This window comes from Ixodes scapularis, unplaced genomic scaffold (genome assembly GCF_016920785.2).
Source record: "Ixodes scapularis isolate PalLabHiFi unplaced genomic scaffold, ASM1692078v2 PGA_scaffold0__279_contigs__length_252992795, whole genome shotgun sequence".
NCBI lineage: Eukaryota > Metazoa > Arthropoda > Arachnida > Ixodida > Ixodidae > Ixodes > Ixodes scapularis.
This window is the reverse complement of record NW_024609835.1, coordinates 164,830,196-164,845,348: the sequence shown is the minus strand read 5'-3', so window position 1 is coordinate 164,845,348 and position 15,153 is coordinate 164,830,196. Positions and strand designations below refer to the sequence as shown.

General features: G+C 44.2%; 1 protein-coding gene across 1 annotated transcript in view; it reads left to right on the top strand.

Moving 5' to 3' along the window:
- The first annotated feature begins 3,083 nt into the window (after positions 1 to 3,083).
- The window catches only part of LOC8028987, a 39,044-nt gene continuing 26,974 nt past the window's right edge, over positions 3,084 to 15,153 (top strand). Inside the window, exons 1-6 of the mRNA XM_029968512.4 lie at positions 3,084 to 3,146; positions 4,145 to 4,286; positions 4,399 to 4,539; positions 9,166 to 9,332; positions 9,943 to 10,112; positions 10,235 to 10,296. Of these exons, the coding sequence (XP_029824372.3) occupies positions 3,105 to 3,146; positions 4,145 to 4,286; positions 4,399 to 4,539; positions 9,166 to 9,332; positions 9,943 to 10,112; positions 10,235 to 10,296 (724 nt within the window). The 5' untranslated portion in view covers positions 3,084 to 3,104. The remainder of the gene's footprint in view (positions 3,147 to 4,144; positions 4,287 to 4,398; positions 4,540 to 9,165; positions 9,333 to 9,942; positions 10,113 to 10,234; positions 10,297 to 15,153) is intronic.

Genomic DNA, 15,153 nt, shown 5'->3' with positions numbered 1-15,153 from the left:
CGTATTCAACTCGAAGTACGCACTTCGTGCTTGACGTTTCGGTTTGAGCGAGCGATGTCTTCAACCACTAGAACTGACGACGGCTCGGCGACGTCTTCGTGCAATCGGCTGGCTTGTCGGGCGTGTCGTACGGGATAAAGATGAATTCTTTTGATCGGTCCAAAATTTCTCTTTCGAAGGAAGACAGAATTCGCCAGTACCGTGAACGACAGTTCTGAAGTAGAGGTCCCACGCCTGTCGTCTGCTGTTATCCGCTAGTCCCACGATACGCGAAACGACGCCATGTTGAGAATTATGCAGTGAACGCACAGAATGCGTCCGGTTGTCTGTGCTACCTTTTTTTTTTTTTTTTCAATCAACGTGTTTCCAGCTTTTTGGAAGCCACAAAAAATGGGTTTCATATTTTTTTCTTTCTTTTTTTTAATATTGACTGCGTCTTTAATGACCTGCGATTTCGATTAAATTTGGTGGTCGGGTCTAAAGTTTAGAAAACGCCCCGTGACCGCGGAAAAGAGAGTGAGCGCGACTCAAACCTGCCAGTTCTCGACCGGCGGTTTTCGGGCGGAAAGAAACCGAATTTCGAGCCGCAAATTCTGTTCTGGGTAGAATTGTGCTCTCATAGCCAGTCAAACCGTGACCTTGAAGATGGCGGATCGGCGATGGCGCTCCCTGGCAAAATCGAACCTGCAGGCTCAGTGAATACCACCTATAGGTCTTAAAGGGATACTTCAACGAAATTTGAAATATTCCCGTCATGTTCAAAAATAGGTTGAATATGATCCACAATATCCGTAAATGACAATCGCACGTTTGTATTTTGAGCCTGGTGGCTGTATTTTTCGTTATAAACGGCCCACTCTGGCAAACGCTCGGAGAAGGCCCAGCGGAGACCACGTGACATCCAACGCAATCGTGACGTAGGTCGTCTCGGGACGAGCAAAGCTACGGCGAGGCTGACGTCGAGAGGATGGCCTAGTCGTTCCAGCCACCGAAGCGGCTGCTTTTGTACGAATTTTGAGTGACGGGTTAATCTTCCATAATCTTGTAGGGGGACAATAGCGACTTCTGCGTGACACAAAAGGCATTCTCGGGAAGAGGGGAGTTCATCCTTCCCCTCTTCTCTCGTCGTGGCCGGAGGCGAGACACTCACCGTCATTAGCTGTCAAGGTACATAGACGGGCATTACAAGTGAGGCGTTAGCGACATCCACCAGGTGCTCTTTGCTAATCGTTTAATACGTTTTCAAATTCCTTTTCGTGACTTTTTTTTAACAAGATATTGGTACGCTCGATGTGGTACTGCTCCTTGAACACACATAGACAAAAAAATGAGCGCCGAAATTCCGTTGTAGTATCCCTTTAAGCCACTATAGTAGAGCTTTATCAAGCCGTGTACGTGGGTTGACGCTTCGTATTGACTGGTCAATTGCATCTTTGTTTCTATCGACACTGAAAGAGACCGAGAAAGAAATCTGCAATGAAGTACACACTGTCGTTTGCCGTTGACTTGTGAAAGTGACGGCGCCCGACAAAATATGGCAGACTACATTTTCATTGTCGCCATTAGTACGGTAAAAGTTAAACTGCCATTTGAGTGACCAGACGGCACTGAATTTCTGGAAGGGTCTATTTAGCGGAAAATTTTCCCTGCTAAATTTAGTGGAAAACGTTCCCCGCTAAATTTAGTGAAAAAATTTCCCCGTTAAATTTAGCGGAAAAAATTGCCCGCCAAATTTAGCGGAAGAATTCTACGCTAAATTTAGCAACAAAATTTTCCTGCTAAATTTAGCAGAAATAATTCCCCGCAAAATTTAGCGGAAAACATTTCCTGCTAAATTTAGCGGAAAAAGTTTTCCCGCTACATTTAGCGAAAATAATTCCCTGCTAAGTTTAGTAGAAAATTTTCCCTGTTACATTTAGCAGAAAAGTTTCCCCGCTAAATTTAGTGGGGAATTTTTTTTAATGAATTTAGCGGGAAATATAGCGAAAATTTCCTGCTAAATGGGAGAGGAGCAGGAGAGGAGGAGGGGCATACCCTCCCCCCGTACCCTCCCCTTCTCATCCTCAAGAGCTGCGCTCTAATTCGGTGTTACAGGGAATTGTAAACGTCTTTCATTTTTATCAAAAAGTCCACAAAGTATCATCTGTGTTCATGGAGATCATACATACTAACTCTAGAGGAAAAGGTCCGCCATTTCCCATGCATTCTGGCTGCCGCAAGCGGCGGAGCTTGCAGGCAGACCCTCGGGGTCCCACACATGGTTACCAACCTGCCTACGATTTCACGAATATAATTATATCATCAGAGCAGTGTCATGAACTTCAACAATCAACGAACTTACCGGTGAAAAGATATTCGCGTTCCTTTCAAAGCTTTCTTTTTGCATAGCCCGCACATGTACGGCCTCCCGTCAAAACTAAACTAAACCAGATATTCCGACTTCGCGGGTGGCCGCGCCTAGCCGCGCCTGGCCGCGCCCCAGGAATACGAAACCGAGCAACCACCAGAATTCCGAGATTTTAACAGAAGGAAAATTGATGCAGCGTAATGACTATACTGCTTTTTATAAGCGTTCGAATAGCTCAGAATTTAGTTTACAACGTTAAATTATCACTGTTTATATTGCTGAGAGTTTTCAGTCTTCGCGATTACCATCGCGACTGTCGTCCTTCAGCTGGCAACGTTGGTTTCTTTCTCTCGTGTTCTGTCGCTCTCTTTCGCGATCTTTCACTCGGGACCCAGAATGTCGGCGGCGCACGGGATTTACCACTCCTCCTCACCCACCTTTATCCCCCTGTCTGTGTTATAAGGTACATGGCAGGAATGTAAATCAAATCTTACCCGATGACAAGAAAAGCGAATCTGTAAAATAAATTTAGAGATATTGGCTTTTAAGAACCGTTGATTCAAAACTGCCGCCAAAACGCTTCTCCGGCGCTTTGCATCGTAGAAATTATTTTTGACATATTAGAATGTAAAAAAAAGAAATTTATATATTTAAGACTTTTTTTTTTATCTAAGAATATATTCAGTGAGTACATACATTTTGCTTTTGTTTTTTTACTGATGGGTAGTAACTGCGGGGCATCGACGACGCAGCTTCCATGATCTTCGGCGCTTTCAGCCTAGAAGTGTTCGTGGTCAAGGTTTGCCTGACTTTTTCGTTGCCTTGTCGGATTATTTCGTAAGGACTGCTTCACTACTTTCGCGTTTTCCCAGTCGTCTCTCTTTGCGAAATTGTTTGTTTGTTAAGCACCGCGTAGCGGTTCGTGAGGCTAACCGTACGTGGTGTGACCAAAAGTAGCGTTCGAACATCGCGCGTTTAAAAAAAGCAACAATTAGAAAGCAACATTTATTTTACCGGAGCATGGTGGATATGAGAATGCAGAACGAAGTGCATTAGTTATTCAGTATTTCGTGCGCAATTTTGGCTTAAAAGGTTTCTCGTTTGTATGTCGTGTGAAAATAAAGTGCTTAGAATGCCACGCGCTATGACAGGAGTAGGTCGTCCTGTGTGTTCTCTCACAGGACGACACAGGAGAGAACGCACAGCGCCTCGTCCTGTGTGTTCTCTCCTTCTTGCCCGTGTGTTATTCGCGCTGTTTAAAAAAAAAAAAAAAAAAAATAGGTTGCGTAAGTTACACATGCTCCCAACCAGATATTAAAGTGCTCGGGAAGGCACGACTGCAAAAAATTTCCACTGAACCGTGATTTGGGTCTCGGCCGGTGTTGGCATGCATTGCGACGATTGTGCGCCAACTTCCCTGTGCGTTCCTGCATGTTGGCATTGCGTGTCATCTAACTGAACCATTGCCATGAACTCGACACCAAGAGAGCTGGCGAAATTTATCACATTTTCTTTGCGGCGTGTCATGTATGACTATCTTCGGACAGTGAACCTAATAAACCAGCCGTTGTGAAAAAAAGAAACTGTTTTTGCAACACATCTACCTCATTTCAGGAGAATCTTAACCTCCGCGCCCATTTTTTGTTCAAGCTCTTACGCCGAGTTTAGAGATTGAATACTGTAGCCGAATATCATTCTTTAAATATTGTCATTCTATACAAGGGTCCGTGTAGGAGGGAGATGATGAGGTCCTATCCATCCTCCGAAGCACTGTTTATCTGTCGTCGACTGCTGTAGGTCACCATGTCTGGCAAGTCGATGAAAGGCATTCGTAAACTGGAACGACCTCGTCCGCTTCACCTAAATTCAGATCAGGAGAAAGGTTCAACAGGCACTCTCAGCCCCACTGACAACGCACCGCTACGAAACGGTACAACGGGTAAGCTGGACGTTCTTGAGAAAGCTGAAGTACCTCGTTAGTTTCCCCATGTTCTCATTCCATTGAATCTGAAAAGTAACATGTCATTGAGTACTCCCAAATTGACTTGCAGACGAGGAGATACTGAGCGAGCTGGAAGGACTTCATATATCTGTGAACAATGGCAACCTGGACAAGACAACTTTGTCTCAGATTGTTCATGTCTGCAATCTCCTCAAGTTAAAAGGAGCCCTTATTGAATCGTCATTCAAAGGTAGCGGTTTTGTGAAAATGTCAAGTTTTTTTTTTTACTTACTTTTGTATGCGTTGCTATAGTAATGTTCTTGACAAGGTATGAAATTCTAGCCATGATTTTCTCGTTTGGCAGTAGCAATATTTTTGTGCCTCATGGTGCTTTGGAACTCAAACCCAATGAGTCATTAACCCTGAAATGTGCGCACTATCAAAACAATAAAATGCCAGAGTGCATGGCCTTCAGTACATGCTGGGCTATCTGAAGGCAGTAAAACAATGGCGTGGAGAGAGAGGGTGGAGAAAGGAGAGGGGCTGCGAGGATGTGCAGTGTGCATGTCACAGAAAGTGCTTCTCTTGCCTTCCCTCTCCACTTCACAGTTTTATCAACCTCCAGGGCGTGCAGTATGCAGCCAAGGGCATGTGTTCTGGCATTTGCGTTTCATTCCGTTTAGACAGCACAGTGAGACCTAACTCCGTCTCGCCCTACGATAAACTAGGGCCTGAAGGCTGGCGGGCAGAGCACTACCTCTGAAAATTTTGCATTTGCATTGCAAAAGAGTGCGTGAAAGAAATTCTAACACGCAGAGTACGAAGAGCACTAATCTTGCGCATATGGTTCTCGGTTGTGATAGTGCGCTATTTTATATTGGTGAAGCCAAGGTACATGGCATTCAGTTTCATAAACATTCATGCCATATTTCGTAAACACGTGAATTGTTTGGAGAAGTTGGAGGGTGCGCTGGCAACACTGACATAAAGTCGTTTCGCCTTAGCCATAGCAGTCCAGTGCAATCTCCCTTCCGCACTGGGTCCGTACATACACTCCTGTGTTGAATACCGATCCGACTCATCTTCGTTTCTTAATGGCCACTGTTTTCTTATCCGAGGTTCTCTTTGCCACATCGCTTCTAAATGGTATCTAATCCCTTCACTAGTCTCCAGGCAGCAAGCAGACGGAGCCGCCACGAGGGCTCAATAAGCCAACGAAAAACTCGCCTCGCATGACGTGTCTTGGCGCACTGATACGTACAACGGAGCAGCTATACCACATGGTTTCTAACAGGCTCGTAATTAGACCCGGCGGCCTGTAGCATCAGGCTTCAGTCCATCGTAGGATGAGACAGAGTATAGTGACATATTCTACACCTTACTTGCTATCCTACCTTCTGAGCGTGTTACACGTTGCAGTCTAGCTGTTTCGCAATTTGGATCTCACTAGGCACAAACATTCAATAATGTGACATCTTGAAAAATATGAGAACAGGTGCAAAGTTGAGAAATATCAATGAAGTAAACAGGAACACATAATTATTTTGTGTTCCCGTTTCGTGTACCAAGGATTCTTTTTTTTTTTTTTTAATGCCGTATGTAGGGGTTGAGTTACTCGTTCATAGTGCTGGGTAATCCTCATGGGTTTTTTGTTTGTTTTTTTGTTAATTGAATAAAACATAGTGAACTGTGTAGTTTGGGTGTTGCACTTGTTTCTACTATTATGCTAAAAGTTTTTTCTTTTTTTTCTTTTGCACACATTTGTTTTTAGTAGCTTCTTGTGTACCCAGTTTGTGCTGAATGTTTGTCTTTTTTTTATCCTTTGTCTTTGGTTCTGTAATGTCTAACTATTACGTAATCACCCTTAAGTTTCAAACTATACTGGGGGACAACTTTTCTTGGCAATGCAGTCAGGTACGGGCATGCATGCCCTCTCCCATTCCGAGCTCTGATTACCGTAAGATATTGAGCAAGCGCCCACTCAAAATTTGAAGATAATAAAAAATGGGGGATGGGCGCAGTGAGGTCATCAATTTGACATATGTTTGTACGGTGCATTTTTTTTTTTTTTTTTTCAGGTGTTTAAAATTTTTGGGTTGGGCACTTAGTGTGGAATGGGCAGATGCATGGCATTCTACGGTAAAGCTGCGCATGCACTTTCCTTCTCTCCTTGGAAATGCCCCAAAAAGTTTAATCAAAAACAGCCAATGCTATCTGTAATGTTGGTGTGATGAAGGTTTCATGGAATTTATTGTTCCTTTGAATCTCTGTAAAGGACAACTTGCCGACACTTTGCCATATCTTACTTCAATTTTCATGTATTGTCAAAAGTGCTAGAATCATCTCCTGAAACAATTTAACGCAACAGATAAAATTGTATTTTACACAGTTATTTATGAATAATGATTTTATAGCAGTCCAGGTAGTGATAAATCTGGAAGTAAAAAAGATTAAAAAAAAACTGCTATATTTCTGTCAAAAAGTGCAAAGAAAATAAGCATATGCTTGTTCTCTTATTCTAAATGGATGGAAGATCATGGTGACATGTACCTTTTTCAGCTGGTTTGCTTTTCAAGAGAAGCAGCCTGAACAGGTTGGGTTTGGCAACCCTGGGATTTAATTATCTGCAGTGATATATTTTGTGAACATTTGAAGCGACACTGATAATATATTTCGGCTTGCCGAGATTTTTACTCCAACACAATCTACAGGGGCCCATCTACCCACAAAAAAAAAAAAAAAGAGTTAGGCTCTAAATCTGGCTTTTCTCCAAGTAAAAATTGCTGGTCAAGCATCCGGTGTTCAAGTCTGCTCTGTCTCTTTTGTTTGGTCATGTGCAGTGATGAAACAATGCACAATATATTTTCCAGGTTGTAGGCCATCCAAGGCACATGCTCATTAATTGAAGTAAAAGGATCCATAAAGCATCATTTGCTATGACCACTGAAATGGCAAAAACACATTGATTTAAGAATATTTTGTGCTCATTGTCATGTTTGATCATTCCCTGCAAATGCCACAAACTGGCAACACAAGGCCCCTTTGCTGGCCCTTTACTTTCAGTTTGACTTTGCTTTTCTCCGAAAATATTTCACTCTGCAGCTGAAAGAAAAGTTTTGGTACTGTTTATACTCCGTTTCACGATAACCTGGCAAACTGTGGAGGCTGTGGCCCATGCGACCCAACAAGAGCGCCCGAGCAAGGCACGTGATAACACTCCATAGCCGAGGCGACGGGGGGCCTCGCCACCGCCACAGCAACAGAGCCGTTTGCAGCAAAAAGTAGTTCTAGGCTTCTTTTTCTTTTAACGGCAATTGAACTCTCGCACTTCCATTTCTAACGAGAAGATATGAAGAATAAATAATCATAAATTTATGAGTTTCATTTATATTTAAACCAAAAAAGTGATGTCACATCCGTATCAACTCCCGATTTTTTTCTTCTTGTAGCACCGTGATCGTTGGCGATTGCCGGCGGTCGCGTCCGTGTGGTCGGCTGTTTCCGCTCAAAACAGTACGCTGTGGCCTGGCATTAGCACCTGCCACAGAAATGCGGCTGAATTGAGCGTTTGGTTGCCTCATGAACTGTTCCCGAAGTGCTTGTTATTCTAGTGGACGGAAATGTTGCTGTGGTGGATTTTCATCCGAAGTTGGTTGGTTTCGGAGCAGACAATTCTTGTCTAGCAGACGTCAGCCGCTTCTCCCGGGCCTCGCGCCTTATTTGGCGTAAAGTCACTGGACTTTAATTTAGTGTAGTGACACAAATGTTCCCGTGACGTTGGGTCACGTGCCTCACTCCGACGCTGTTATTGGGTCGCGGGGCCCTAGCCTCTACAGTTTGCCAAGTTATCATGAAACGAAGTATAGACGGCGTAATCTAGTGTTTCATGCAAATAAAGCATTTCTTAAGGGGGGGGGGGGCAGAAGGGAAGGTTTCAGTACCACTTTAAAGGGATACTACAACGAAATTTCGCCGCTCATTTTTTGGTCTATATGTGTTCAAAGGAGCAGTATCACATCGAGCGTACCAATATCTTGTTAAAAAAAAGTCTCGAAAAGGTATTTTAAAACAAATTAAACGATTAGCAAAGAGCACCTGGTGGATGTCGCTAACGCCTCGCTTGTAATGCCCGTCTATGAACCTTGACAGCTAGTGACGGTGAGTGTCTCGCCTCCGGCCACGACGAGAGAAGAGGGGAACGAGGAACTCCCCTCTTCCCGAGAATGCTGTTTGTGTGTCGCAGAAGTCGCTATTGTCCCCCTACAAGATTATGGAAGATTAACCCGTCACTCAAAATTCGGACAAAAGCAGCCGCTTCGGTGGCTGGAACGACTAGGCCATCCTTTTGACGTCAGCCTCGCCGTAGCTTTGCTCGTCTTGAGACGACCTACGTCACGATTGCGTTGGATGTCACAAGGTCTCCGCTGGGCCTTCTCCGAGCGCTTGCCAGAGTGGGCCGTGTATAACAAAAAATACAGCCACCAGGTTCAAAATACAAACGTGCGATTGCCATTTACGGATATTGTGGATCATATTCAACCTATTTTTTAACATGACGGGAATATTTCAAATTTCGTTGAAGTATCCCTTCAAGGTTTTCTTATTTATTTACTAGTTGGAATGCTGTTCTTAAATGAAAATATAACTACCGTAAAACACCGGGGCAGCACCCACCCTACTTTCACTGATTAATGGGTTAAATGGGCGCTTGTCTGGTCAAATCGGGAGCATTCCGTATAATTAGCAGATTTCCCAAGTTTGTGAAATGTTAATAGTGGGCGCTTGAACGAAGTGGGTGCTTCTGCGGTATTTTACAGTGAACATGCTTTTAAGGTCCTGGAAATGCAAGGCAATATATTGAGCAAGTCTATTCCAGAACAACTGGACTGTTATTTTGTCACCCTGCGCAATGCCTCTCGGGATGAAAGGCTTGATGTGATGGATCGTCTGAGGCTGCTGGAAGTAATTGAGTTACGTGCAATGGGCTGGAAGTTCAACGAGAATCTCGAAGAATACTACAAGCGCAAGTACATAGAACTTGAGGTGAATCTCTTCAGAAAACCCTGACTGTCTGGCGATGCCTTCTGATGCTGTTAACCTGGTTTGGAGGATTATTTTGTCTTCAGTGCTTTGTGAGGGAACTGTATCCTTGCTGTAGCAACACATCTTTATCACTGCATTGTCTTAGTAGGGTTAATAAATCTGTATCAACAATGTTTGATTCATTGGTGTATCTAGAAAGGAATGTGTAGAAGTGAAAGTTCATCTTGGGTCAATAGGGGCAGTCTTGTTACTGGATTAGATAGTGGGGCAGTAATTTTGAGGTGTCTTGATGTCTGCATAATCCCGCTGCTCTTCGTAGCATTGCTTGAACTTTGCATCCACACACGTGGTGAGGACACTACAAAACGCCGTGGGCTCGAGGTGGAGTCGAGATGTACATTGTTCTTATCCTGTAAACGACTAGCAATTTGTTAGGTTATGGCAGCTAGTGCGAGTACAGGAGTGTGGGCCGATGTAGCTTGGTGCAGGCGTGAAGTGCTTTAAGATGACCTCTTGTTGTGCTTTTGTGTTCTCCAGCAATGCTGAAAGTATAGGTGCATGAAATGGGCCCATTCATCTGTGAATGGATGCTTTTCTTCCTTCAATGCAGATTTCCCAGAGTTACGACTTTACCCCACTCGCAAACTCGTCGTCAACTCAGCTGGCCTATGCAACTCGGCCTTTGCAGCAGGCGTCCCTTTCTGTCTCAGCATCACCGCCGCTTTCTCTCCAGCCCACCCAAGTGCTCAAAAGTTCGGTGAAGTTTGGAAAACCTGCCAAGTAAGTGCAAACAAGTGGGCCAAAAAATGGAGACGGTCATTATTCCGATTTCCGACGAGCGCATAACCGTGCGAGTCGGGTGTAAAATTAACTTCGCACATGCTTTTGTTTTCTTCTTTCAGAATTTCCGGTCGTAACTTTCTGAAAGATGAAATTGTCATTAGAAACTCTGACTCTGGAAAAGGTGGGAGTGACTTAGTTTCAAGATTTTATTTTTGCTCTTTCTCGCGAATTGTGGCCAGGACGTTTCAAGAAGTCACGTTAGCTATGAAAAGTTGTAAAATAGGAGGGAGCCAACAGTGTGTAGAACATTGAAGCAATTGAAGCAAACTGCTTGATTACTTGCCATGCCTGCTTAATTAAGAGTGATAGGGCATTTGAGCAAAGGGTGGCCTAGCTGCCTATTGCGACATTGTATTGTGGTGTGACCCTCCACCTCCTGTTGTCATCTGTTTTGCCTGCCCCGGAATTGTTGCTGGAAAAGTGATGGGCATCAAAGGGCGTCGCGTTCACATGATTGAGGAGCTGAGTGACACGGTGATCTCCTTCCAGCGAGGTGATGTACCGCATGAAGTGTAGCCAGCGTTGCCTACTGGCTCACTCATTCCACCCGCACTTTTGCTCCTACTGCAGGCATGCTGCCTAGACTTCCTAGACCCTTCTCCTTCCCCTTTGCCTAGCGCCAATCCACTTCTCGGTCGTTGCTTCGTTTTGGGCTATGATAAATTGCTGCCAAAGCTGGGCTGCCGTTAGCACCATGGAGGTAGGATGCTTCTGGAGGCTACATGACGCCACAAGAGTTGAAGCCGGAAGCGTGAAGGTACACGCCCCCAACGAAGGCCAAAACCAAAAGACGCTATTGGACAGAAAAGAAGAGCTGTTGAGTCGGCTCTCTTTTTCGTCCAATAGCGTCTCTTGGTTTTGGTCGTCGTTGGAGGGCGTGTCCCTCCATGCTTCTGGCTTCACCTCTGGTGGCGTCATGTCGCCTCCAGAAGCTTGCTGGACTGCGGCTGCTAATGGAAATGGAGTTTCCCAATAGTTTGCTGAGGCACCTTGCAGTGATTTGTTGAAATTCCATTCTTTGTTCTTTTTGCCTTTTCTTGAAGGCCTTTAGAGTCTTATTGTTGCCTTAGGTTGTTTTCTGCGAGATGTTGAGTTGTCTAAAATGCACTCAAGATTGCTTTTTTTTTTTTTTTTTAAGGTTTGTGTAAGTTGTTTGGTAGGCAAAATTATTTTTAAGCTATTTTTCGGTGTTTGTGTAGGTTCCTAAAGTTCAGGGTATTATCAAGTTCCCCATTTTACTTGCAAAGCCCATCAAAGTTCGTTGGCATTGGGTGATGGAAAAAAGCATTTTTCTAGTAACGCATGAGAGCAGCATTCATGTACTACTTTCATTTTTCAGGATGTGGGTGTGTTTGGTCTGCCATAACTCTTTAGTTGTTTTTTGTCATTTCAACGATATTGGTTTGGTTCTTGTTGCCATGTTCCTTTGCATTTTGGGTAGCATGGTCAATAAGAAAATTATTTTTTTACTGTTTTGATGAAAGAGTATATCAATTGAAAATATTAAGATAATCAACATCTGTTCTAGTTCAATATTATTCAGATTCATCAGAAAATCTGAATAAGATTTCAGATTCTCTGTTTATTCAGTTATTGTTTTTTTTTTTTGGATAAATCAGATTCTTTTGAGAATCTTAAAAATTCTGCAGTATCTTGAAAGGTGTTCTTGGGTAGTTAACCTATCTCAGACAAAAGGCCATGCTGGTTAATTTTAAACCTTGTAACTATTGTTTTGTTGCTGTTTTATTTTATTTCCCAAGCTTTATGAAGATGAAGCTTGCAGAAAAAAAGTACACAGCATAAGAGCCCTTGCAAAACCTGCAGTAGGTAAATCCTTGAAGTACCAACAACTCAAAACAGTTGCAATGCAGTGTAAGAAAAGATTGGTGTAGAATTCCACCGGGGGTATGTTTGCAGTGATGTGATTGCTGCGCCCAACTGTGCCAAGGGGCTAACCCTGCTACATCCTACTACTTTTTGCCAAAATATGGGTAATCTGTGCCAAGCCTGTGCCAAGCCTGTGCCAAAGGACGTCACTGCAGTTATGGCACTTTCTAAACTGAAACGTAAGGACTGCCGCGTGTTCATCAACAATCCTGTTCTTGTTTAATACGCTACTACAAACATCCCTTTAGCTCAAAGACTGCTGTGTCGAAGTATTGATTACCTAGGTTTCTCCCGGTAGGCTTTCTTTCGAGACGTAGCCCGGTATGTGAAAAATCAGCCGCGAAAGAAAGTTGGTGAAGAGAAGTGAGCTAAAGCAAAGAACGCAATGTCCGCATGCTGAACCCGCACATTGTGCTTATTTGTCTCGAGTTCAGTCGTTGCACGAAGCGCTCCAAGAATTTTTTGACCCTGGCTCGCGATGTCTTGCATCAATGCGCTCAGGTTCTTTTAGAGCGCAGCTCTTAGGGGCTTGTTTCCGGCTGGAGCGGCGTCGCCGTCGGCATAACCGCAAGGTCACGTGACCCCCCCCCCCCCCCCTGGGTCATGTGACCCCTCCCAAGGAGGACAGGAGTAGGACGGAGGTGGGAGAGGAGGGAGGAGGAGATGGGGGAGGAGGTTGAAGGATGAGGGGAGGAGCAGGACATGAAGGAGAAGGAGGGGTGGGAGGAGGAGGTGTAGCAGCAAGCAGGATCACGAGGGGAGGAGGAGGAAGGAGGGGTGTACCCTCCCCTCAGTACCCCTCCCTCCTCTTCAAGAGCTGCGCTCTAATTCGGCGTTACAGGGTGTTGTAAACGGCTTTCTCTTTTTTTTTTTTGTTTAGCTTGTACCTTGCCTGCCAGCCTGGCAAACACGTGCCGCTGGACTTTTTTTTTTTTTTTTTTTTTTTTTTTTTTTTTGTATGCTGGACAGTTACATTTTGCATAGAATTTTGGGAATTAGTTGGAGACGGAGCGGAGTGGCATGGTTTCGATCGAACAGCCATCTTCGCTCGCGCGACAATTTCGCATTGCACGGCAGTAACGTGTTTCATCTGTTGGAGACTGCTTCCATTTATTATATTACTAGTCAACCTAATGATGTGATATTTACTACTAAGCTGGTCATTTTCAAATAAATTTTAATATGTGCAGTTTGGTCTGATATATTTTTGTCATTTAACTGAAGCATTGCAAAATGTGTCATGTCATTGGCATTTCAGTTACATGTTGAAAGGCTCCCAGGTGGTCCATCTTGACAATAGTTGTTTGATTGCGGCGAGCAATGTGTCCCTCATTTGTCCACCACTTGAAATGAATATCTTTTTCTTTTCTAAGAATATCTGCTGCAAAAGCCACTTTCGCTGCTCCGAAACACTGTTTTAGCTGATCCAAAAGCCAGTTTTTCTGCTCCAAAACTCTGTTTTGGCTGCTCCAGAAGGTGCTCCAAAACGGCTTAGGCCAATCACATCGCTGTGTTTGGCTGTAGTTCTGCCTTGTTTAGACTTGATTTAAAGCTTCCTTTTTTTTCCTCTTCGGCCTTCCAACTATTGTGAACCTCATTCTAAAATGCTTGCACCTGCTATGCAGCTATGAGCACCTTGAGTAGCTTTTGTGTTCTTATTTCTCTTGGCTTGGTTTGTTGTGGAATGAAGCAGTAGTTTTTTTTAATCTGTTTGCATAGTGAAGTAGATGCTTGTAGACATGTCTTTAGTTGCCCTCTAGAACTGCTTCATGAACACCATTGTGCCTTGCACATCAGAGCCATCTTGTTTTTAAAGCTTTGTTGTCAAATCAACTGACTGATCTCGTTTTGCAGACATGAATTTTTGGTTTTTAAGGGTTGCCTGTTACTTCGAAGTACAGTGGAATCTCAATGATACGAATCTCGCGGGACCGCGAAAAATATTCGTATCATCCGGAATTCGTATGAACCAACACAGACCAAAAAATTGAGCACAAAAAAAAAGTTCATATATTTCTTTGCTTACTTTCGCGTGAAGAAATCCGTGATGTTTTTCTGCCTTTTTTTAACTTCCATGTCGCCGAGCAGTCCTTTCTGGAGCGCGTAAAACTTGGCGCTCGTCTCCTCACTCACGGTGCTCAAGCTCACTGCATGCCGCAACACGTCAAGGGCATGCAGGGTTTCGCTCGTCGACGGTGCTTCTTCACTTCCGCCGCAGTCCTCGATGTCACTGTCCGACTGCTGCTCCGGCTCCTTCATCTCGTCGACGATGACTTCGATCGTCCGGGTACCGCAAGTGGCGAGGTCGTCGTCGACGGTGATAAAATTGTGCGACGAGCATTCCACGCCGAGCTGGTCTTACTCTTCATAGCCGGTGGCTCTTCAGGCTCTGGAGACGCTGTCATTGCGGGGCTGAAAAAGCCACACTTGCGGAAGCAGTTAGAGATCCTGTTCGCAGTAACTCGGTCCCACGACACGGCTAAGAAGCACACAGCGTCCAGCAGGCTGATCTGGAGGTCTTCGTCCTTGCGTCAGCTCCTTGCCGGGTCGTTTGTATCATCCACCGAGTTACGCAGGTCCGTTCGTAACAGCCGAAATTTTGCCCATTGGAATCAATGCAATTTCGCCAAGACTTCTCAAAAATTCGTATCATCCCAAAATTCGTATCACCCAGAATCGTATCATCGAGATTCCACTGTATTGTGTAAGCGTTGCAAGCTTCATCTTACTATCAGCCTATTGTGTCAAGTCCTTTAGAGCTGGGAATTCACCTCTCATAGTGGCTGCATGATTCCAGAATGCTATCGCTATTCTCTGTCATTCAAAATATATCTTCAAAGTTGAGGTGTTTTGAAAATATTGTAGGACAACTTTCAATCCCAATTTTGGTAGCTCAGCCATGGAGCAATATTTGTGACCCCCTAAAACATTACTATTGTTTTTTTCTTTTAAACTATATTTGTAACGAACAGAGGCTCGAGGTACACCTAAGCACTTCTTATGAGTTGTGAGCGCGAAAGCATGAGTGTCGTTCTTGCAAGTGTTCTTGTGAAGTGGGCGCGCCGCGCTGACATAGGGGTGCAGCCGCCCC